Here is a 25,557-nt window from a genome sequence, read left to right on the forward strand (position 1 = left end):
TAGATTAGATTAGATTAGATTAGATTAGATTAGATTAGATTAGATTAGATTAGATTAGATTAGATTAGATTATATTAGATTAGATTATATTAGATTATATTAGATTAGATTAGATAAGATTAAATAAAATTAGATTAGATTAGATTAGCTTAGATTAGATTAGATTAGATTAGACAAAATTTGTAGATAATAAAATTTTTAGTAATTTCAGGGATGAATAGTGCTAAATTATTGCAAGCAATCTTATTCTCTTTTCTTTAAAAAGTTTCGAGTAGGGTTTCCAATCGGATTATTTTGCAAGAAAATCGTGCAATAATTGCGCAAAAAATTTTGCTCAAAATCATGCAAAAATTGTGACTTTTATTATGTATTTATTCACAATTTCGTGCACAAAAAAATATTTATTTCGAATGAATGCGCAATTTCATGCAAACCTGGTTTCAATGAATGATTCGAAATTTCGTTCAAGAACAGTCGTTTCGTGCAAAAACGCGGAACTGTTGCGCAAGAGAATCTACTGTTTCGTGGAAACCCTAGTTACGAGTCGAGACATGATTTCTAATTGATATAGTTATAATTTTTACTATTATTGTCAAGAATGCCAGCCTTTAGTTTATTAAAAAAAAGGAGATTGGTACGATTGTACATGATAATAAAACTTTTGCAAAATATTCAACTCTTTAGTCGATGTCCCATTTTATGCTTTGGGGAGGATAAATGCGCAATTTTGTCCAAATCCGCAATATTTATTGCAAATTGGAATAAAGCAATGATATAGAGTGTCCGGGTAAAATCACAAATGCATTAAAAAAAATTACGGAACATTTTCTTGAATTCTTCTTTTTATTTTTCTATTTTTCTATTATTGATTAAAGGAAATTTTAAACCTAAAAAACTTTCGGGGCTGGCATTATTTTTTAGACACCGTAACGGCTCCGTTGTAAGTTTTGTAATGGTGTATCAATTATATATTTATACAAAACTAGAACATAAAGTTCAACTTTTAAACCAGTCTTTTCAGAATTGTTTAAAAAATATGAAGTAGTTACAGGGTTACCCACAAAGGATGAGACTGTAAAGACGACCAAAAACTCTAAAAATATGAATGTTTGAAGCTTGATTTTTGGTTTCTGAATTAAATTGAATATTTTGATGGTTTACAAAATTATTAAGCACAGCAACAAGCCAGTTTTGGCCTAAATACAAGAAACCCTGAATGCAAGAAAACGGACTAGACAAATCTCATCCTTTGAGGGTAACCCTGTATGTGATATAAACGATGTTAGGTACTTTCCCAAAGGCATTTTCCAAAGGGCGACTTCCCAAGTGACAATTTCCCAAGTGGCAACTTCCTAAATGAGCAATTTCCCAAGCGGCAACTTCCCAAAGGTTAGGTTAGGCCTTCTGAGGCGCAGGAGGCTGCAATGGTGGGCGAACGCTGAATCTAGGATGGCTTAGGGGGTCGAGCGCTGCGGCTAGAACACGCTGGGGGCCGAGCGCTGCGGCTAGGACAGACTTGGGAAGTTGCCGCTTGGGAAAAATCCTTTGGGAAAGTACCTAACATCATGTATACTTATTAATTTTATGACTTTTGTTAGTTAATAAAAATGTTATCTCTTTAAAATAATATCATCAATGTGAAATGGTTATTCCAACCCAACCTCCAACCACTGTCTTTAACCTACCTCCAACCTTGCCTTCAACTTGCCTTCAACCAACCTCCAAGCACTGCCTTAACCCAGCCTTCAGCTGAACTCCAACCTACTTTCAACATACCTCCAACCTACCTTCAACCTACCTTCAACCTACCTTCAACCTACCTTCAACCTACCTAAACCTACCTCCAACCAACCTCCAACCTACCCCTAATCTACCTCCAACCTACCTCCAACCTACCTTCAACCTACCTTCAACCTACCTCCAACCTACCTCCAACCTACCTTCAACCTACCGTCAACCTAACTCCAACTTACCTCCGACTTACCTCCTACCTACATCTAACCTACCTCCAGCCTACCTCCAACCTACCTCCAACCTATCTCCAACCTACCTTCAACCTACTTTCAACCTACCTCCAACCTACCTCCAACCTACCTTCAACCTACCTCCAACCTACCTCCAACCTACTTTCAACATACCTATAACCTACCTCCAACATACCTCCAACCTACTTCCAACCTACCTCCAACCTACCATCATCCAATAACTTGTATTTAAAATGTGTAATGCATAATGTATTTTTTATTTTGTTTAATGTATATATATTTTATATCTAACAGGTTTGCATTCTAAATTTGTGTATTTACAACTATAAAACTCGTTTTTTTATAGTTTTGCAGTTGATTTCAAGATAGAAATTGTGGAATAATTATGCAATATATTTGATTCAGTTGGCCTAGTAGTCACTGATTTCGACCAAATTGACCAAATTAAATCTTTTATCTCATAAAAACATTTTTTGCCACTAATTCTTTTTAGACATGGTAAAAATATATCCACTTGACAAACTGCAAAAGATATTGTTGCTGTATAAGCTTATAAGCTGTATAAGCATATTGTGTAACCAATTATAAAAAAAAACCTTTTTAAAATGAAAATAAGATTTCGTGCACTCTGTTTTACGGTGTAAGATATTGAAAATAATTGCAAAGATGTTGTTTACCAAGTAGATCAAGTTTTAAATAGAATAAGTAGCTTGGCCTTTTACTTTGCCAGTTTATGAAAATAAAATGACGAGGTTTACCCCAAGGAACTATACAGGAACGCCCAACTCAGATATACGCAAATTGTGTACTGTACTCTGTGGGAGGAATGTAAACAAACCCAGTGTCCCCACAGAAGTTAAAGGGTAAATACTAAAGCTCAGATGTGATATTACAGTCCAACAAAAAAACAAAAGTTGATATATCAAGTTAGAGCAAATACTTATGACATTTGGGTTTCTGGTCAATATTGAAAATACTACAGCAATATATTCTTATTCCACCCCTTGGGCCCTGTTCCCTCATAAATGATGCGTTGCCCCTGAATTCTTTGTTTTGATCTCCTCCCACTGCAGTACACAGATTCGACGCATCAGATATGGCGGTTCCTGGTCTATATATTTCTTGGTTTACCCTATCAACCTCAACTAAGCTTTCGGTGTGTACTGCACTGATTTGCGGTTTACTGGTCGAAGAAATAGTAGGGTTTAGTGGAGAGTGCTATAGATAACATTTGATAATATACTTGAAATTGGAAAATGTTTGAAAATGATCTATATTTACCTGGAGACTGTAACTAGTTTAACCCAGGAGGAATCTTTAGGATCAGAAAACAGAGAATCACAGTGGTAAACACCGACCTCCCAGTTCCCGTGCTGTAGGCTTGCACAGTGGGTAAAACTAACCAAACACATAAACATTCATTAAAGCTCGTGATTCAATTCTTCAAAACTTCACTCAACAGTTTTATTTATTTACAAATTTAATGAAATAAAAATTCATTTTAACTTCTTTTGCTATTTACTTCTATTCTATTCTTTTCTGTTATATTCTATTCTATACTACTCTATTCTATTCTATTATATGTGTCATTGCATGACTTATATGTTAAGAATATAATACAACAGTATTACCAGGAATAATTGAGGGTATTTAAAGTAAGATTTCGTTTGTTGTTTCAAATATTCGATGGACACCGTTTTTATCTATCAATTGAGATTTCTCCGACATAAATTTGCCCTTGTGGGATTCCATGAAGCTTAATTAATCGATCAAAAAAGCCTAAATCAAGTGTTTCTCATGTTTACTGAATCTCCCTGTGTTCAGATAACAATGGCACAAAGCTATTTACAAGGCTTTGTTAAATTCCTTAATTTAGTGGAGAGTTGCTAGTTACCAAGAGGGTTGTGTTACTAGGCATATTAGACAAAAATACCACATCAATAAGAAGAAGAGTGAGTGAGAGTTTTTAACTATGAAGAGTGTGTAGAGTGTAGAGTGAAAACTATGAAGAGTGTGTAGAGTGTATAGTGGTAAACTATGAAGAGTGTTTTGAGTGTAGAGTGGTAAACTATAAAGAGTGTTTAGAGTGTAGAGTGGTAAACAATGAAGAGTGTGTAAAGTGTAGAGTGGTAAACTATGAAGAGTGTTTAAAGTGTGTAGAGTGTATAGTGGTGTAATGAATTATGTAACCATGCTAGTAATTTCTGATTTATCTATATTCGTTTATCTATCTTATCATATTCCATTTTGACCCTTACTGGCCAGTACGGTCAGTTTAATTTCACCTGTATAGAAAATAAATTAGTTCAATAGAATTCGCTGATTAATACGGACGTATACAGAGCCTTGAGTATTGGCTGAGAATAGAGAGCCTTGAGTTTTGGCAAGAGATAGAATTAGATATGTTCTAATTAGACTTTGAGTAGAGTTATCATTGAAGTATATAGCATCTAGATTGCTTACAGTGGTAAACTATGAAGAGTGTTTTGAGTGTATAGTGGTAAACTATAAAGAGTGTTTAGAGTGTAGAGTGGTAAACTATGAAGAGTGTGTAAAGTGTAGAGTGGTAAACTATGAAGAGTGTTTATAGTGTAGAGTGGTTAACTATGAGGAATGTGTAGAGTGTAGAGTGGTAAACTATGAAGAGTGTTTAGAGTGTAGAGTGGTAAACTATGAAGAGTGTTTAAAGTGTAGAGTGGTAAACTATGTATTGTAAAGTTGTGATACAGTTGAAATTTATAGTTTTCAATTATTTTGTGAAGATTTACTTGGCAACAGTGGACTTGACTAGTTAGCTAAAAGATAAACCAGAAATCAAAGATTACTTTTCTAAAACTGAAGAGCTTGGTTATATTAAAAACAAATATAAACATTAAAAAGTTGTTAAAAATGGGTTAAGAAGTTATCAAACTTCTTAACATGATAAAAAAGGCTGAAATACTACCTTTCCTGATAAAAGATAGTTATTTTCTTTCATGTCTAGAATTTGTTTCATATTGGACAGAAAAGATTTAAAAATCAAAAAATCTGATTGTTAAAAAGTCAGATTTTAAACTTGAAATGTTTGTTTCCTAATGACAACCGGTTTTTTGAAGGATAGTCTGGGTGGGCCGGCCAGCACCACCGGGGAGAGGGTGGTCTGGTGAGGGGAGAGTGAGGGTTGGTCCCTTCCCTCTCTCATAACAGCCAGGAACACCTCCTCAGTATATCCTGGGTCTAGGGCACCCTCAGGTATAAGAAGACTAACCCCCCAGTCCGGGAGAGACAACTTGCAACCAGCATGACTAAAATACAAATATTATACGGTGGTAAGGTATTATATCAATTCAATAAAGACGACTTTTTTATTTCGGTTTTAATTGTTAACAAGCTTTTTTCGAATTACAAGTTTACAATTAATCAAAGAGAAGCATTATTTTTATTGACAGCTGCTCTTGAATTTTGTTTATATTTGAAATCATGCTGTTTAAAAGCTTGATAAAATTCAAAATTGAAATCGAAAGTCGTCTTCATTATATCGATATAATCGCCTACAACTGTAGGTTCAAAATGGGTCGTGGTATTTTATTTTCACTTTCACAATATATTATATCATATATATATTAAAGTTTTTGATTGGAGTAAAACTGTTTATTCTATTTTAATGCGGGCCTGTTGTAAACAAGACTCTGAGTAAACATGGAGCTCCAGGTTGAAATCATAGAGCTGAAAAGGGAGAAGAAAATGAAAACTCCTCTTCAATAAATCTTTCCTTTTTAAAAAAAAGAAACTCATTTTTGCTGAGAGAACGTTGAAATGTGATGATTACAATACGATGAAACATGGTAATTAAATTACTGTATGCCGGAAGTAAATACCGCTCCTCATTTTCATAGCTCTTTGATTTAAACCTTCAAGATTGATGTTTAGAACGAATTTGCATAGAAACCTCAAATCTGAATACTATCTACCCTTCTCTATGCAATCTTATCACTAAAAACTTAGATTCTCTTTTTTACATCTATTTTAAATCTTTCCCATTCCCTTCTCCCCCATTTCCCTTCTCTTTCCTCGTTTTAAGCATTTTTTCAACTGTATTTTATAGTATGACAATATATATTTGATATGAAAAACTATTTTAAGATTTTGAGATTTGTAAAAAAGAATTTTATTTCTACAGTACCAGATCTAAAATGTGGGGTTTGTGTACCTTTACCGTATCAAGGAGAAGCGTAAGAGGGGGCACTGGGTGCTTACGACCCCTTCCCCTGGGGAACGCATAGGGGACCTCATTTATGAAATAATTTTATGTGTGGGCGAAAAATTAAAAGACAAGTTTTTCGTCCTTTTTTAATTCTTTTAACCCGAAAATTCAGCAATTAAAACCCTAACTTCTGCAGGAAAAAATTATGTTGATAAACCATGGGGGGAGGGGACGTTATATTAAAATGCATGCTTTTATCCTTTGAATTACTTCATATTAAAAAATTCAGCAAATAAAACCCTACACATTTTTTTGTTGCTCAGGGCAAACATATTTAATTTCTGGGGAAAAAATTATTTTTGGAATGGTGAAAGATTTTTCAAGAAAGCACTTTTGATATATATCAAGAAATATATGTGCTAAGCCAAGCAAAGCCTAAGTAAGAATGATATAAGTTTATTTACTCTAATTTATACTTTTGACAAAAAAAATCACGCAAAAGGTGCCTCTCTATACACTAAAAGCTCTTGGAGGCCCTTGTCCCGTATATTCAATTTTGCAATTGACAACTTTCAAAAGTGCGACTTTTCCAAATTGTCTAGCTCAAGTATAATTGCTTTCACAAACAGATCGAGTCTTTGCCACAAACTCTATTTTCTAATCCCTATATTTTTGCAACAAAATTTTGTGAACCTAAGATATTTTAAACTATAAGTTCATTTAGATTAAACAATCTAAGTTTGAAATGTCAAAGGTCTACACTGCAGCAGGTTGTAAAAATATAAGGATGAGAAAATCTGAGTTTGTGGCAATTGCTGAATTCCTTAATCTTAGCCAAGGAAAAGGAACATAGCCAATAGCCATGAACGTACGGAAAAAAATATGTATCTGCTGCTGTCTACTAAAGTTAAAGAGGATCGAGACATTAATACTAGATAAACGAAAATATGTAGAGTAAATATTGTAATTCTTAATAATATTTTGGAAATTTAAAAATTAAACTTTTAACTTCTAGACAAAAAAAAATAGTATTTTCAATAATTTATAAAATCGTTGCAGTATGCAAACGTAAGATATTACAGTCCTTCTTATAAGCCCTATCTATATAATGATTTTCTTGGAAAGACGAGAAGGTATGGATCCTACACAGACAAACTATATAGACAGAAAATTGTAAATGTTTAACAAAGACAGTATTGCATGCAAGACAGGTTGGTGATTCCGGGAAATAAGTTCAAACTTCGGCATTGATTTATTCAACCTTATTCTTTGTATTCAGAGGTAAAAACTTATAAATTATTCCTTAGGTTAAAAAATATTGGTTTATTCAGCCTTATTCTTTGTATTTAGAGGTAAAAACTTATAAATCAGTCAACTGATTTATACCAGCTTACATTCTTTAATGGTGTGGTGGAAACTTATAAATTAATACTGGCATAATTCATAGTCATAAGTCACAATCTCCTAGATTAATTATAATTATGATTTAACCTTCTATTAAGCATCATACCATGCATACGTTTATCAAAGAATGTATGCACATTGTAAGAAGAAACTCTTTCGTTATGGTCGACTTTTGTAAATAACCGGCCGAAGACAGTTCGAGATTGTGAAATAAATCTCGTGGTAGGACGGAGGAAGATATGGAGTATTTTACCTTACAGTAGAGATGGTGAATGTATCCGGANAGGTATGAATGAATATTATATACCCGGATGTAGGACGAAGAAGGAGATAGAGTATCTTACCTCACAGTGGAGATGGTGTATGTATCCGGATCTATACCCAAAGGTAGGACGAAGAAGGAGATATAGTATCTTGCCTTACAGTGGAGATGGTGAAAGTATCCGGATCTATACCCGGAGGTAGGACGGAGAAAGAGATAGAGTATCTTACCTTACAATAGAGATGGTGAAAGCATCCGGATCTATACCCGGATGTAGGACGAAGAAGGAGATAGATTATCTTACCTTACAGTAGAGATGGTGTATGTATCCTGATCTATACCCGGAGGTAGGACGGAGGAGGAGTTAGAGTATCTTACCCTACAGTAGAGATGGTGAAAGTATCCGGATATATACCCGGCGGAGGTAGGACGGAGAAGGAGATAGAGTATCTTACCTTACAGTAGAGATAGTAAAAGTATCCGGATCTATACCCGGCGGAGGTAGGACGGAGAAGGAGATAGAGTATCTTACCTTACAGTAGAGATAGTAAAAGTATCCGGATCTATACCCGGAGGTAGGACGGAGGAGGAGATAGAGTGCCTCTGGAGGGAAGTTGCTCGGAGGGAGGTTTCTAAAACAGCAATTTCGATTAATTCTCTTCAATCTAGGATAAAAACAAAGCAATTATATCTAAGTTCATATTTAGATAAGTAGATAATTACAACTATTCTTTACATCATAGCGTTCATTTTCACCATGATCACTGATTGCAGTACACAAAATGAAAATCTTCAAACTATGTGCGATGCAGACAACCTGATGGTGTAAACCTTTGATATTTCAAATTATAATTATTTGATCTAAAATGATTCATAGTATGAAATATCTAAGGTCTACGACATTCAAATGTAAAGATAAAGAAAAAAAGAAAATCAGAGTTTGTGACAAAAACTCAATTTCAAAGTAAATGAATACAATTCCCAAACAACATTCCTTCCTTATGTCCCTGCTCCCACTTTCTACAAAGTTCAGGAATCCAATTCGAATAAAGTTTTCAAGTAATTCTAGAATTCAAAAAGTTTCTCGATGAAATTTCTTTAATCTAGTTTCAAGTTTCTTGCGTTGAATTGGCGGGGGGGGGGGGAGTGGCTGTGATACCAAGACGTTTAACAATGGGACCCGGAGCTCCAGAAAACAGAGTCTCTCGCATCATTAACTTCTCCCGTATATAATCTAGACCCGGAGTAAAAACAATAAACCAGCAGCAAATGTTAACCAGAGTACAGAGTAGAATACACATAGATCTTGCTGGCCTACTTTTGCTTCATAAAAGGTGCTGGGTCGTCTTTACACTGGTAAGGAATATAAGGGAGATATAACTGATGCGGTTCGCCGTACCATATGATTATACATGCAGACGGACAAATATTTCTTATTCAAATGAAGTACCCGTCTGCAAAGCATGTAATCATATGGTAGGGCGATCCGCGTCAGTTATATCTCCCTTTTATTCCTTACTCCCTGATGGATATATTGTACACTTACACCAGACCGGTAAATCTTTGTACCGGTTCGGATCATGCACAAATTTGAGTCATGTGAATACAGAGTATATCTGAAGTATAATGTTTAAATAAATTAACCAGTTTATGGTAAGAATTAAATAACTAGGCTTATCCTGTATTTGTATTTAATGAAGGATAGTTGAAAGATCGGGAGTACATCTATAAAGGTTGATAGTCTGCTTAGTTTTCCAAGATGTGGTCTTCTACCTCTTTAACCCTATTCCGACTGACCCAGAGAATTCAAATAATCAAAAATATTTGCAAAATTTTCAAAACCTAAATGTTTATACAAGAAAAACTAGAATTGTTAAAATTCCCTTTGTCAATAATTTCCTAAAAATGTCTTTGCAGAAATTGTGCAATCTGCTTCTTTCCATAGAGCTGTAAAATGTTGCAATCCAGAACGAGGTGGGCCAGATCGAGTGGGCTTTGTAAGATTTTATAAAATCTAAATTTCTTTCTTTGTTTAATAAAAACAAAGATGTTGTTCTTGTTGAACGCGGTATGAGGTGAAATGCCATTTTTGATAACAAAAACATAGTTACAAAATAGCAAAATGAGCAATAACAATAATTGCAATAATTAGGAGTAAAAAATAATGTTTTAATCAGGCTTAAATGTGTAAGGATTAATTATAATATTTTGAATGTTGATGCCAAAGTTCATATACGCGCGGCAAATCGAGACATTATACTATAATAAACCATGCCATTCTAGATTAATGTGTATTAGGCAAGTATTAAAACTGTGAGCTAGAGAGAATAAAAAAAAATCCAAACCGCACCTCCTGTAAAAATCATTTCTTTCTTTTCAATTTTCTTTAAATTAAACATAACAATAATAATATTAAATTTATGAGGCTGCCCAAACGTTTGTTATATAGATCTTCGTGACCACATGATTTTGCGGTAATGACAACGACATTTTCAAATAAATCCCAAGAAATCTTAATTCCTATGATTGTAAATCAAACAAGTAAGAAAGTTATTTTACCGATCACTATCATATTTCTTTAAATTGGTCGATCGTTGAGCCGTACACAAAGCTTTAATTTGCAACGATCCCTAAAATGTCTTATTTGTGTTTTCAAATAGGTGTTAAATTCCTTCATGTTAGTTTTGTGTTGGTATATAGCTAGAGGGTAGTTGGAACCACGGATAACAAATCAATTTATCAACCAGAATGTCAACCATGTCAGTTAGGTAGACTCAAGGGTGAAGTATGGTGCAGAAATAGGAAAAGAGTTGATATTACGGAGAGCTGATAAAAGTGATTGAATTAACTATATGGATGAATATTATCCATCGTCTTGACTATGGATGAATATTATATACTTAAAGCTATAGATGAATATTACAAATTTGAGACTATATGAATGAATATTATCTACCTGAAGCTATTGATTAATATTATCTACCTGAAGCTATGAATGAATATTATCTACATAAGAATATGGATGAATATTATCTACCTGAAGCTTTGAATTAATATTATCTACCTAAAGCTATGGATGAATATTATCTACCTGCAGCTATGGATGAATATTATCTACCTGAAGCTATGAATGAATCTTATTTACCTGAAGCTATGAATGAATATTATTTACCTGCAGCTATGGATTAATATTATCTACCTGAAGCTATGGTTGAATATAATATACCTGAAGCTATGGATAAATATTATCTACTCGAAGCTATGAATGAATATTATCTATCTAAGAATATGGATGAATATTATCTACCTGAAGCTATGAATGAATATTATCTACCTAAGAATATGGGTGAATATTATCTACCTGAAGCTATGAATGAATATTATCTACCCAAGAATATGGTTGAATATTATGGCCGCCGAATATTATCTACCTGAAGTTATGAATGAATATTATCTACCTAAGAATATGGATGAATATTATCTACCTGAAGCTATGGATAAATATTATCTACCTGAAGCTATGGTTGAATATAATATATCTGAAGCTATGGATAAATATTATCTACTCGAAGCTATGAATGAATATTATCTACCTAAGAATATGGATGAATATTATCTACCTGAAGCTATGAATGAATATTATATACCTGAAGGTATGAATGAATATTATCTACCTAAGAATATGGTTGAATATTATCTACCTAAAGCTATGTATGAATATTATCTTCCTATGAATGAATATTATATACCTGAAGGTATGAATGAATATTATCTACCTAAGAATATGGTTGAATATTATCTACCTAAAGCTATGTATGAATATTATCTTCCTGAAGCTATGAATGAATATTAGCTACCTGAAGCTATGAATGAATATTATCTACCTAAAGGTATGAATGAATATTATCTACCTAAGAATATGGTTGAATATTAGCTACCTGAAGCTATGGATGAATTAAGACTCTGTATCGAGGATGTCCAAGGTGAATGTTTGATAAGAGGTGTAAGACCTGGTCCTTCCATCAACCAGTTTATCCTCTCCTCTCCTTCCTCACTAGTACTCTCATATCTCTCCCGCACATCACCTGCAAGTATTAAAAATAAACCACAACACTAGGGGGCAATAAACTCATTTAACACTTACAAAACCAAGCATGTCGTCGATCCTGTATCAGTTTAAACTCAGTCATCTAATTTGTAAATGATGAACTATTAACCAGGGTGTGATAAAATTTATGTATGTTTTTATTGCAATCGTTGCAATGTTCAGTGCAACCAAAATTAGTAAATGAAAATAAAAAATGTTTATACTTTAATTGTGAAAAGGTGAAAGGTGTATCGCCGGTCGTCGACCATGGTAAGCTGTGAAGTTGTTTAGACAGATAGACAGATAAATAGATGGATATTTGATAGATAGTAATATTTGCTGCTCAAACAAACATTCAAATAAAAGTATGAATTATGGAGCATATCGAAACATTTTATTCAAATAGAGGATTCTTTTCTTTTTCAACATTTCTCAACTAGGTAAATACAATTCTGAACATACCTATATCACTGTATCCTGATATATCTACTGGTTGCAACGGCTGGGCCAAATGACTAAATGGAACATCGTACTAAATACAACAATAGAAATTTTGATTTTTTTCAAAAATACATTGTTTGAACTTTTGTTGCTAAATGGAAAAGTAAAAAGCTATAAATTCTTAAGAAATAGGCAACACCACTAATTTAACTGAACACCCTTTTAACTTTTCCACAACATCCCTCTCAATGCTCTTTATTCCATTAAATAAGTATAAATAAAAATTGCTGGGTTCATTGGGTTTATTTGAGGTAATTCTTAGAGAAGCTTCGTAAGTATTCGTCTTTTATTAGTCTAACCAGACACTTCTAATTATAATTTTTATAAAACTGTAAATCCATTTTAAAGCTTTTTTGACATAAAATTAATATTGTTCCTGATGTTCACTGACTACAGGGCTTTTGACTGGATTTGCAGGAGGCGGGGGTGGGGGACATGAGCCCCTCTGTTCTCCTTGGTGCCCCCTTTTATCCACAAAAGGAGAACTGGTGGTTGATCCTGGGAAGTCCAGTTTTAAGATCTGCTGATCCTCTGACCTTTATAGTAATATGATTAATGATGTAGATGATAACATGATAATAACAATATCATAAATATTCAAAAAGAATAACGATGATAATAATGACGATGATAACAAATTATCGTTAATGTTTTAATAAAACCAACTTTTATATCTATATGCATGACCCCAGGGAAGGTTTAGAAATCGTTAGAATTTTAAAAAGTCCAAAAATTTTGTTATTCAAAATAGTGAAAAATCCATCTACATAACACAGAATAATCTCCGAAATCGTTTAAATCAATGATATCAATTACCTATGGAATACCCTTGCATCTTCTATATACCTGCGGAATACCCTTGCACCTTTTATATACCTGTGGAATACCCTTGCACCGGGAAATGAAAAGTTTGTTTCTTCTCTTTTATTCCCGTTCCCGTCTTTCTCAAGGAACTCATCCCGGTACACTGAATAATAAGAATAATGATGAGGATAATAATGTTAATCACAACAATAGTAATATGATAATGATAATAAATGTAGTAGTAGTATTAACTATAAGAATATAAAAGAATGGTAATGAGGTTCACAATAATCGTTTAGATTTGAAATATGTAGTTTGTTTTTCATTCTAAAGTTAATAATGTTAATCTTATATTAAAATATCAAATATTTAGGAATGAGAAATATTATGTTTTATTGTATTTCATCCTACACATTTTTGGGTCACATTAATCTTAAATTAGGTTGAAAATAAAAATCTAAAGAAGACCAGTCCAGCAAAGGACCAAATGTCCTAGCCGCAATGTTCAGTTTAAATTGAACTTGATTCACGACGGAAAAAAGTCAGGGGAACATTCATCTGACCTAATATACCTTATAAATATTTTTATTTTGAAAGTATATCCGAGGATAACATTCCCCCCCCCCCTTTCCCACTTAGGACTTGTAAGCTCCTCCTCTATATACATAAAAACAAGTTTATTTTCGAAAAATAGTTCATAATGAGGGATATGTAAAAAATGTGTATGATTAATATATATATATATATATTGTTTGAAGCTTTGAAGCTTCTCCCTGTTTACTAAACCTCTAGGATGAAGACGACCTACCTAAACTAGCCATGTTGTATATACTCTGACTCCGACCCTTTCTTCGAATGAGTTTAATTGAGAGCAGGGTTACAGACAGAAATACGAGAAGGGCTACAGACAATCCAATCAGCAAACTTAAATCCTCCTCAAGAACACTCTCGCCTGGGTAGAACATTAATTATTAAAACTTATATGTTATTAAAGTAGTCACAAAGGAATTAAGTCTTTGGCACAAACTCAAATTTTCAGATCCTTATATATTTGCAACCTGATAGTGTAAACCTTTGATATTTCAACTTAGATTAATTGAACTAACATTGTTTGAAAATCAGAGTTTGTGGCAAAGGCCCAATTCTTTACAGAAATGGTTCAACTGAATTCCTAAGTACATTTAGATACAAATATTATTTATTTTTCAAATATTAAGATGTTTTTGAAACTGTTTCTTCTAAATTTTTCTTTCTCTTACCATCTGAATGGGGGTGAGGCAAAGTAGGTCCGCCAGAAACCCTGCACATCCCTCCGGTGCAGGGGGCAGATGTTTGGTCACGCCCACGACAGTAGTCCCCACCACTGTTTGGTAGGGGGGCGGAGCAGGTTCTCATTCTATTCAAATGTTTAATTAGTTCATGCTTCAATAGACGTAAACCATGGAGTTTGTTTAAGATTTAATTAAGCAATGAAACAAATCGTTTAAAGTCAAATTAAAGTTGATAATTTATTATTATATTAATTAATATTATTATTTATTGAAGAGGTCTTGAGACAAGCATTCTTTTAAGTTCCCGAATGTAACAATTAATAAATTTTCCTTTTTTAAACTTGAGTGTAAAATTAAAGTTAGGGAGGTATGAGGTCACAATGTGGTAAAAACAATGTTAAACAATGTTGACCATCATCCGTTATATGATAAAACCGTGATAAAAAGATTAAATCTTTCATGAAAAAGTTTGAATAACATGTATACGTCTGCAGTTCAGACCATGATGCTTGCCATTGACAAACTATGCCAATGTGTTACTAGTACTTATACACCATGTTAAGTTTTACCTTTTTTATGTTTAAATATGTAAACGAGTTTGTTGTAAAACTTTATTATTCAACTCATGTAAACTATTTTGTACAATACAATACAAACGGAGATAATAAATATCTAGATCTTAAAAAAAGTTTTACCTTTTTTATGCAAATAAGCTTATTTAACGGACATAACTTTCAATTTTAGACGGGATATTGTTTCTAACTTTTTATCTGAAGACCACTATGTTATACAAAGAGGGTCAAAATATCAAATTTCCGAGCAGGGCACACCTTTGCGGTCTTAGTTTGGACTGTACCGCAATTTACAACTACTAAAGCGGCAGACATGTGTGTGTATGTGACAGTGTAGACCAATTTTTACATGTTTGTTTTGACCCATTGAACTCTTACGTTAAAAAACATTGAAGTAAAAGTAGTTAAAGTTTGCTTTTTTAGAACTATAGGAGGCATCTCTTTTGCTCAAAATTTAATGATGAAGCTAAGATGACTGTGTAAAGCCTTTTAACTGATAAATTTCGCGGAATTTTATCAGCTATATGAATGTTTCCTTTGTTAATTTTTAGCGTTTTTACCAAATCAGACATACTCGGCAATAGACTACAGCAATTTAAGGTCAACATTTTTTGTTTTTTTAGTGTTTAAAACCTCTCATATTTGCAGTTTCTTAAACACTACTGCACGTACTAATCTTTTCTATTAGTTACTCTATATATGTATGTTGTGTTGATCGGGTTTGTAAAGGTTGTTACTTACTTAACATATTTATAACTTTTCCTACAAGAATTCGGACAAACGAATAATATAGAAAATATTATAATGGAAATACATTAAAGTTGGTTAATTGCAAGTTTATTAGATGCTACTTGATGCGGTACGGTACACTTTTTGTTTAAAAAATCTAGACGTTTATATCTTCTGTATAATAAAACAAGACATTAATATATATAAACATATGCCAAACGGCTGGACTGAATGGGTACCCTGAGTGTAACATAGGCTAAAAAAGTTTTAAAATTCGTATTTTTTTTATTCGAATTTTTTTTGACAATTTTTTTTAAATCACGGGAAACGCTATTGAATTTTCTGGAAAGTGACGCATGAATTTTAACAGAAGAACTGAAAGATTTTTTTTAAAACTTTTATTTTTATTTTATTTTTTTCATTCCCTACAGTTAATATTCTCCACTAAAAAAAGTTTGAACCCAATAAGAGTTTGCATGAACTGTTTACAATAAGTTAGATTTATCAACATGCATTGGTATTTATTATTAAAATATCATTTCTAATTAGTTGAAAATTAAGTTTAATGTAGGCGTACTGCGCTTCGATCATACTCATTTATAGCAACACTAAACACAAAAACAGAGATTTTGTAAACAATACAACATCACTAATTTAAAAAGAATTAAAATTTAACTTGAACTTTGTTTGTTTTTATATACACCTTCCTTGACTATGCAGTGTTGGTGTTTTTGTTAAATATTATAATTTGTTTTTCTGAATATTTAGGTTTTTTCACTGAATTTGTTTCTTTTTCCCTTTGCTCCCCCTTTCCACTCACTTTACTCACGAAATATTTTATTACATATTTAGATGTCAAATATGAATTTGTTATTCATTATATGAAGCTGTAATATCTATTTAAGAAAAGGCTTTATTATGTAGTTAAATCCATTTTTTTCATCCAGTTCAAGCCTAAAGAGAATTGGTTGAACTAGGTCTACGTCTACGTTTAGACTCTTTCTAGCCATGTGTTGGTACACTGTTAAAAAATGTTTGAGATTAAATATTAAAAAATGTCTTACCTGAAATGTTTACAGTCGGGACTACAGGATGACCAGCCTGACCAACTGGACCAAGATCCATCAACTAAAAACAAATAAATGAGTGTACAAACTGTACACCATGTTATGTACTTGCATCATATACATATCGGAGCTAAGAATGTATGTTTCTGCAGCAAATAGAATTATTGGATTATTTTTTACACCAACAGTAATACTACTAGTGATATAAAATATTTTAGAGATATCAGGGCTCATGGGCAACGCCCCGGGTTCTTAAGCAACAGGGTTGCCCACAAAGGATGTCACCGGAAACTCTTAAAGTTTGACGATCCCAAGGTTAGATCAAGTGTTTTGCCTTAAATGTAGTCTTTTCATGGCTTACTTTATGATTTAGAAAATATATGAACAAGTTTGCATTGGAAGGAACTATAAACACAAGGAAAGAGACAGTAAAAATTCCTAACAGTCGTCTCTGAAGTCTCATCCTTTGTGGGTAAAAATGTAGTTGATCATGAAAATTGTAATTAAAAGAATTTATGGTTAAATCAAAACTAAAACAAATCATAAACACCCTACTGCATAACTCCATTCAACATCGTACAAAATCAAACAAATTTTTAAAAATGAAATAAACAAGATTGGAAAAAACTTAACATTTTGTTTTTTACATAATTTCAATATAATTTGTTTGTTTTATCAGTTTGATGTCTAAACTGGAAACTACACCCTGTAAGGCTGTGGAACAGTTTTGCTCTAAACCTGATTTGTAAAAATGAAAGTTTTCAGTTTCTTTGTAAAACTCACGATTAAAACTTTGTCTTTCATGGTTTATTTTTCTAGTTTGCTTTTTGTTCAATTTTTTGTTTAAATCTTTCATAAAGTTTATGAAACTTATCATTTATGTCTAAACGACTTTTCCCCATACAAGATAGTGCAGTGAAATTCATTTTAAAACTAGGAGTCAAAGACTAATCTTAAATTCAATATTTGATTTTTATTATTTATTTCAAGAAAATTAGATATGGCTAGTAGAAGATTATTAAGATTTATAATTAAAGGATTTTAGTAAACCCTTATGTATTTGAGTACTACACAAGATTCACACCTTAAAACTAATATTTGAATTTCTTTCTGAAATAATAAAAAATAAGTGTTTTTTTTTTTAATAATTTTGCATGAAAAGTCAAAGTTACTATATCTAATTCTCCTTAAATGAAAGATCAAATCTTGGCCGATGAATACCTATTTTTCAGAAGAATTTTTTCATTATTTGAATTTTTCCTTATAGTTATTTATAGTAATTTGTAAGCTTCATGGTTGTCAATAAGTCTCAGGTTTAAACAATCATATTTCTACCCAAGTTTAAGAGCGTGAAATTTATGAATAGTTGAGTAGTTAAACTAGAAAATACGACTAGTTCAACTACTGGTTAAAGTTTTAACCGGCAGTTAGTGTAGAATTTGGAGTTAATTAACATCACTGTTTTAATAATTTCTGGAGCTGGATTATTTACCTATTTGAAAACACATTTTTTAATTATTTCATGCAACGCTTAACAATGTCCTTAAGGGCTGATGATTTTGCATTAAAAGTTTCTTTGAATTCCTGATTGGATTTTAGCACTTTACTTGCATATCTTTATCATTCCCACAAAATAGTGCGGAATGTCTAAATTGATTAGCATGAAATTATCTGTAAATGGAATCCATATGCTTTTAGATATTTTTATGCACACATTGTTTTGTTGTATTATTTAATTAGAAATATATAAAAACGACAAAAAAAAAGTGCTTTTAACAGAACTAAGTTTATTTTCAAAGAATTAATTTGCAACTAAAGGTCTCTTTCTAGTTGTACGATGTGTTCCTCAATTCAAAAAGTAATCAATATTTCACTAAACAACACAGACAATGAAGTACAACAAAACAGTACATTACAACGCACGTACAGTTTATTTAAAACTTACCAGTGCCAGCTACAATATCTTCCTCTATGAAACAATTGGTAATGAATAAATTCTCCTGTTTTACTTGTGCTCAGGAGTTTAAATCAAATAATTTAATTATAGTGTTAAAGACAACTTTAAGTTTTAAAGTAAAATCAAGGCAAGTTATTCTAATTACTTTCAAAATATCATTTTCCCGTACTTTTCTGTTACCATTCTTTAGGGTGTTTAGTAGAATTCCATGATATGTTTAAACAATTTTATATTTTGTGTTTAAATAGATGGCCAGCTCTAATTAAATAAGCTTTAGGTGAATCAGATGTCCATCTTATTATCATTGAATTATATCTATATCTACTTATTTGATTAATGTTTCAAGACTTCAATCAATATTTTAAGCTTAACTTTCAAGTTTAAGTGTACTTAAAAGTTAGTGAACTAAACGTACTTCAAATCTAATTAAATTTAATCAAAATTTGTAGATTCCATTTATCTGTTGATTGTCATACATATAATACTACAGTGGTTGGCTGTATATATTAATTCAACTAAGACGACTTTCGATTTAATTTTTGATTTGAATCAAGGTGTTAAACAATATATGGATACGCAATACAAATAAAACATAGAAGTCAGAAGAAGCTGTCAATTCAAAAAGTTCTCTTTGCATGATTACTTGTAGACTTGTAATTCGAAAAAGCTCGTTAACAATCAAAACTTAAATGAAATAGTCGTCTTCATTGTATTGATTTAATCGCCTACCACTGTATGATGCCTTAATCTTAATTTTCATAAAAGTTTAGTCATGAAACCTTACCTTTACATAGAGCTACACAAGGCAATGTTTCTTCTCCATCTCCAAAGCAATAATCTCCATTCAGGCTCGGTACTGGATTATTACACACCCTGTACACCACATTATTAATATACTGTACAGGTACATGCAGTTTAGGTCCAGAGCTATTACAGACCATGTACAGTGTATAGACATAGTGCAGTGGATCTGGGTATGCAAATAAGGTTGTTAAACTGCATTTTTTTTCAAAAAAGAAAATGAGTTTTCGCCACAAACTCTAATTATTAATCCATAAATATGCAAACCAATGTCGTAGACCTTTGATATTTCAAACATTCTGTTTACACCATAGATAAATAAATAAACATAGATAGCTTATGTACGCAAAATCACCAAGAATTGTGCAGTCCGAGAACTCATACTTCAAGGGGTCAAAGTGTACTTCAATGATAAGCGGGGTGGTTTGGTTTTTTAATGGATTTCATAATTATTAAACCATTGAGGAGTGAATTTTTTTTCAGAATATCAAATTATTTCACTGAACAATATATCATATTGACGAAAACTGAAGAAGGACATGAGAAGGACTAAACTAACTTAAATTTCTCTCTACAGAACTCATGTACACCACAAGTACTCAATGACATAAGAACAGCTAATGTTCACAACCGACCTAGTTAATCTACATAATAGGAATATCTTTAAAACATCTCTGTACATTTATATCTCTCAAGATGAAAAATGTCGTCTTATGCGCAATCTATCTTTATCTATGGTTTACACCCTTGATGCAATAATATAGACAAGAGAAAATGTGAGTTTGTTGCAAAAACTCGGTTTCTTTTGTAATACTACTCTCGTATTTACTTGTATTATATAGTGAACTATGCTGAACTGTACCCATAGAGATTAATAGAATATATATTAGAGGGGAATTTACTAGAAAAAAGTGTAAGACGGCCATGTTGTTGTACTGTTTCCATACTGCAGGTGTACTTCACATATTTATGCTTTATAACCTCTTGGGCCCTGGAATATCATTTTATAGAAAATCTAAAATTATTGTTAAAAAAAAACCAAATTATGAAACAGGCTGGTTTCATAATTGACCAATGATCATTTCACATAGACTCTATGCCTTTCACTTTACAAACGATGATTTTCTGTTATAACTATAAATCAAATGATGTTTTTTATTCACCTAATTCATTATAAAGTTTATTTAACATTTTAAAAAAATCGAAATAGAAATGTATAGTCTAGGAAACATACTGTATTAATGTACTGCATATAATTTGTGAACATTTACATGATTTGTACACTTTGAACTCCCTTTCAGGCTGAAAGGGACTGAAAAAATTCATACCGAGAGATTCTTTAAATTCCCCTCTAATATATATTCTATTCTCTATGACTGTACCGCACACATTTGTGTTGGGTTGTTAATCGTTTTTAAAACCGATCGAAAAACCAACCGTTTTTCGTTTCGTTTTTATTTTTTTTTCTAAAAACGAACGTTTGTTTTAATAAAACTAACCACTAGTTTTCAACTTTCAAAAAACGAAAATCGATCATTTCGTTATTCGTTTTTTTAGTCGTTTTTAAATCAAAACAATAGTTTTTCAAAAAAGTGGAAACGATCTGTGTGTACCTGTATCTATGCTGGTTTCCTCTTCCACATTGTACATCACAATCTGCCCAGGGAGACCACAGTGACCATCCTCCGTCAACTGAAATATCTTTATTTATTTCTATAAAAGCATGTATTGCATGATACATGTTCTTACATCGGATTAGAAAAAATTTCAATGAAAAAAAAATTCCAATTGAAAAATAATGCAAACGTCTCTCCTGGCTTTAAAAGTAACTACAAAAGCTGACACCATTACTGAATGGTTTAAGTAAAAAAAAACAAGAGAAAAACTAATATTTTCTATAAAACGGGTACAGTGGTTATCTGGTCAATTCACCGTCTTTTTATTTATTTATGTGGTACCAAGGGTCTTATTAAAAATTCCCCATTCAATTGCAAGTTGAGTCCAAGTCAACAGTTGGTGTAATGTACAGTGTACACCCAATAAAAACAAGGGCTGGTGTACTGGATACCAAATATCAATACAGACTGGTGTACTGTACCGAATAAAGCAAAACAAGCTGGTGTACTGTACCGAATATATAAACATGAGCTGGTGTTCTGTACCGAATATATCAACACTAGCTGGTGTACTGTACCAAATATATCAACATGAGCTGGTGTATTGTACAGAATATTTCAACACTAGCTGGTGTACTGTACCGAAAATATTAACACTAGCTAACGTACTGTACCGAATTTATCAACACAAAACTGCTGTACTGTACCGAATATATCAACACGAGCTGGTGTACTGTATCTACGGTTCACAAGGTTCTCTGCAACACAAGTATAGTTCCCAACATCCTCCTCGTCAACCTAAAAATAACACGTTACAAAAGAGTCCGCAGTACCAATTTTGAAGCAAAATTAATACCATTTTTCAAGATTCATCTGAATGAAATGCTTCAATTAATTATTGTTTAGCAATTAAGAACAGAAATACGATGACATGAGTACTAAACTGATAGAACGTTATTAGTATTCATAAATCATATCACTTGATAGTTAAGATTAAACTTGAATGTTTAACAAGAGAAGCTACGAAATGTTAATAATATGCTGATTTTAAAATTAAGATTATTTTATCTTTACCTGAACAATAATAAGATGGCCGTCAGCAGATTGAAGATAATTATTCTCTCTTTCAGAGTTCAGTTCGACCTTATCTTTTAGCCAGGAGATCTGATATTATAAATGATGATAATAATTATAAAATAATATTAGAAATTATATTTTAATTTTTTTAATTTCTCCTATCTTACGTTCTACGTTTTGTCCCTGTCAGGCTGTCCTACAATTGTTCGCCTGCCCAAGTTTGTTTTATCCTACAATTGTCCTGTCCTCATTAGTCCTGTTCTACGTTTTTCTGTCCTACATTATTTCTGTCCTACGTTTTTTCTGTCCTACATTAGTTCTGTCCCACTTTTTTCCTGTCCTACGTTTTTCCTGTCCTGCGTTTTTCCTGTCCTACATTTTCCTGTCCTTCGTTAGTCCTGCCCTACATTGGTCCTATCCTACATTAGTCCAGTCATACTTTTGTATGGCCTACGATTGTCCTTTATATACCATGACTTCCCATTCCCTTTCCCACCTCTTCTTTTTTCTTTTCCCTTGAAATAGGCTAAAAACACGTTTCAGCCTTGGTTATCAATTATTTTATGAAAATAGCCGATCTAAAAATTAATTTTAAAAATTCAGAACAAATGCAGAAGGTTTAAAGTTTCCGAAAAAGATATTGTAAAAATGTAATGTAAAAATATGTTGAGGATGATAGTAAAGGGTAAAATAATGATGTAGGAATAGTCCTGGCTAAGATTAATAATATGATGTCCAGGTAAAATGTGAAAAACATGTTTACGCCATTTTTGTGTTATTCACTTTATATTCATTTATATCAGAGTAATAATATTCATCTTAGTCCGTCGTGTGCTCTTTGCAGGTGGAGGAGGTGGAGGGATAAAGGGAGANTATACGTGTAACAAATCTAGACGCTACTTCTCTAACGATTACTTAACTCAAAGTCTAATGAGATTCTCTCTAACTAAATCTCTAGCCAAAACTCATTATATGGGATATGTTGTGGAAGTGTAGGGATGAGGACTATAGAGAGGGAGAAGAATGGAGGTTAATGGGTGCAGAGGAGGGCTTTGGGAAGGTGGAAGGATGGAGGTAAATGTGATACCGGTAGAAAATGTAAAATCTTATGTCTATTTCGAATTTTTGTATTTTTGCGACCATAATTCTGTGCGAATGAGTTGATAAAAATTGTAGATTCATAGTTTTAAAAAAGACAAAATTGCTTTAAATATCTATTTTCTTTTGTTTTGCAATTCTTTTCATCAAAAATATTTATTTATGTGAAAATATTGAAAAATATTTTGAAATATAAAAATAAATTTGTGCATAAGAATTTTCTTTGAAGAAAGTTAAATTGGTACATTTTGGATGAAAAATGAATATCCAATAAATACCTTTTTTCAGAGGAACAAATGACAGAATTGTTCTCTTACCCTTGGATTAGGATTTCCCTTGGGAGGATGACATCTTAGTTCTACTTGACCTCCTCTGACCACACTCTGGCTGTAGGGAGGGACCTCAAACTCTTTGTTTAAAACTAAACACAATTATAGAATAGTTTACACTCATCGACATGGATTCGAACTTGACCACAGCTACAAACAAGAAGTTGACTGCACAATTTTTTAAGAAACTGAACATGCCAGTTGAGAGACTTTTCTTCCGGGATACAACTTAAAGGTCGTATTTGATATATAAAATAGTTTGCGGCATTTACTCTGCCACTTAATTTAACTTTATAATTCTTGAAACAACAATCATAAAATACAAAAGCGCTCATTATATTGATGTGAAACTTTTGTTAACGAACTTACTGATCATTAACAGTGGAGGGACTTATCAATATTTGGTATATATACTGTTAATGCTGTTAATTAATCGAGATCGTTAACGAACGGCAGCTTCATTAACTAACGGGAAAAAACAACTGAAATGGAAATTATTACTAAAAACTGGCGGCTGCCTGATGATCCTTTCCGGTTCCTTGTTTTTCTAACCGTTACCGAACGTGGCCAACCTTGTAAATACAAAATCTAAGAGAGAGATTTTCAGTTAGCTTAAAAAACCGCGCAAAACTCATTGCGTTTCATGCGCAAAAATAGCGCAAAAGTTCGCAAAAAAAAAAATTGCGCGAAAATAGCGCAAATTTTGCGCAAAAGATTTAGCCATTTCGTGGAAACCCTATAATCGGCTGAATATTTCACTCTCCAACCAAGATTTTTATTTTCAATGTTTTTTTTACTTTAAATGGCTGCCTTTAAATTGTATTTTTCTAATTCTGTTTGTTCACAAGTAAAATATATCTGTTATCACAAGTAATATATCTAGTTAACGTAACAAAGTACCAAAGTTTTAAACTTCAAATAAAGATTTATATCCGAGAATTCTTATTCTCTCAGGACATATATTCCATCTCTTCTCCCCTTGTCAACTTTTCTTCTCCTTCTCTCCGTCTCCACTTCTCTCCTTTTCATCTCCTTCTTTCAATCCTCCTTTCTTTCCCTCTCTCTCACCACTTATCCCTGTGTCTCCTTCCATTTTGTCCACCTGTTCATTGTCCCTAGTCTCCTTTTCCTTTTGTACCCTTATCCCCATTTCCTTTCCTTCGTTCTCGCCTTTTCTCCTTCTCCCCGTCTCTTCCTTCTAGTCCCCTTTCCTACTCCTTCCTTTATCCCCCTTCTTCTAGTCCCCTTTCCTACTCCTTCCTTTATCCCCCTTCTTCTAGTCTCCTTTCCTACTCCTTCCTTTATCTCCTTCTTCTAGTCCCCTTTCCTACTCCTTCCTTTATCACTTTCTTCTGGTTATTTTCGCGAAAATGAACGAAGCGAATAAATGCAAAAACGATGCGGAAGTTCGCAAAAATATTTTCTCAAAAAAAAATCCGCTAATACCAGAAGTGTTGTAGCTGCAACAACTTGTGAAATTCTTTGCTCATAGGAGCTCAACATTTGAAGTCTTATTGAATAATATTAATAATTTTTCTTCCTTAATTTTGGAAATGTTTGATGATCGAAGAGAATTTGATTTCTTTAGATATCCTTCTGAGTTTCGTCCGTCCATGTATACGTGTAACAAATCTAGACGCTACTTCTCTAACGATTACTTAACTCAAAGTCTAATGAGATTCCATCTAACTAAATCTCTAGCCAAAACTCAAGGCTCTGTATACGTCCGTTCTAATCAACTAATGATATTCAACTACTTTATTTATAAACAGGTAAAATGAACTGACCGGGCTAGCCCGGCTGGGTCAACATAC

The 25,557-nt window shown here is 32.6% G+C and overlaps 1 protein-coding gene across 1 annotated transcript in view; it reads right to left on the reverse strand.

Annotated features, from left to right (window-relative positions):
• Positions 1 to 24,893, reverse strand: part of LOC111716150 (netrin receptor UNC5C) — a 41,073-nt gene extending 16,180 nt beyond the window's left edge. Inside the window, exons 1-17 of the mRNA XM_023491578.1 lie at positions 24,731 to 24,893; positions 23,732 to 23,835; positions 22,314 to 22,403; positions 21,947 to 22,037; positions 21,237 to 21,315; positions 19,607 to 19,695; positions 18,811 to 18,834; positions 16,863 to 16,926; positions 14,486 to 14,622; positions 14,035 to 14,178; positions 13,299 to 13,389; positions 12,799 to 12,958; positions 12,384 to 12,453; positions 11,773 to 11,919; positions 8,367 to 8,466; positions 5,057 to 5,269; positions 3,267 to 3,383 (exon numbers count right to left, since the gene is read on the reverse strand). Of these exons, the coding sequence (XP_023347346.1) occupies positions 3,267 to 3,383; positions 5,057 to 5,269; positions 8,367 to 8,466; positions 11,773 to 11,919; positions 12,384 to 12,453; positions 12,799 to 12,958; positions 13,299 to 13,389; positions 14,035 to 14,178; positions 14,486 to 14,622; positions 16,863 to 16,926; positions 18,811 to 18,834; positions 19,607 to 19,695; positions 21,237 to 21,315; positions 21,947 to 22,037; positions 22,314 to 22,403; positions 23,732 to 23,835; positions 24,731 to 24,893 (1,883 nt within the window). The remainder of the gene's footprint in view (positions 1 to 3,266; positions 3,384 to 5,056; positions 5,270 to 8,366; positions 8,467 to 11,772; positions 11,920 to 12,383; positions 12,454 to 12,798; positions 12,959 to 13,298; positions 13,390 to 14,034; positions 14,179 to 14,485; positions 14,623 to 16,862; positions 16,927 to 18,810; positions 18,835 to 19,606; positions 19,696 to 21,236; positions 21,316 to 21,946; positions 22,038 to 22,313; positions 22,404 to 23,731; positions 23,836 to 24,730) is intronic.
• Between the last annotated feature and the right edge of the window lie 664 nt (positions 24,894 to 25,557).

The sequence above is a fragment of the Eurytemora carolleeae genome, unplaced genomic scaffold (genome assembly GCF_000591075.1).
Source record: "Eurytemora carolleeae unplaced genomic scaffold, Eaff_2.0 scaffold1679, whole genome shotgun sequence".
NCBI lineage: Eukaryota > Metazoa > Arthropoda > Copepoda > Calanoida > Temoridae > Eurytemora > Eurytemora carolleeae.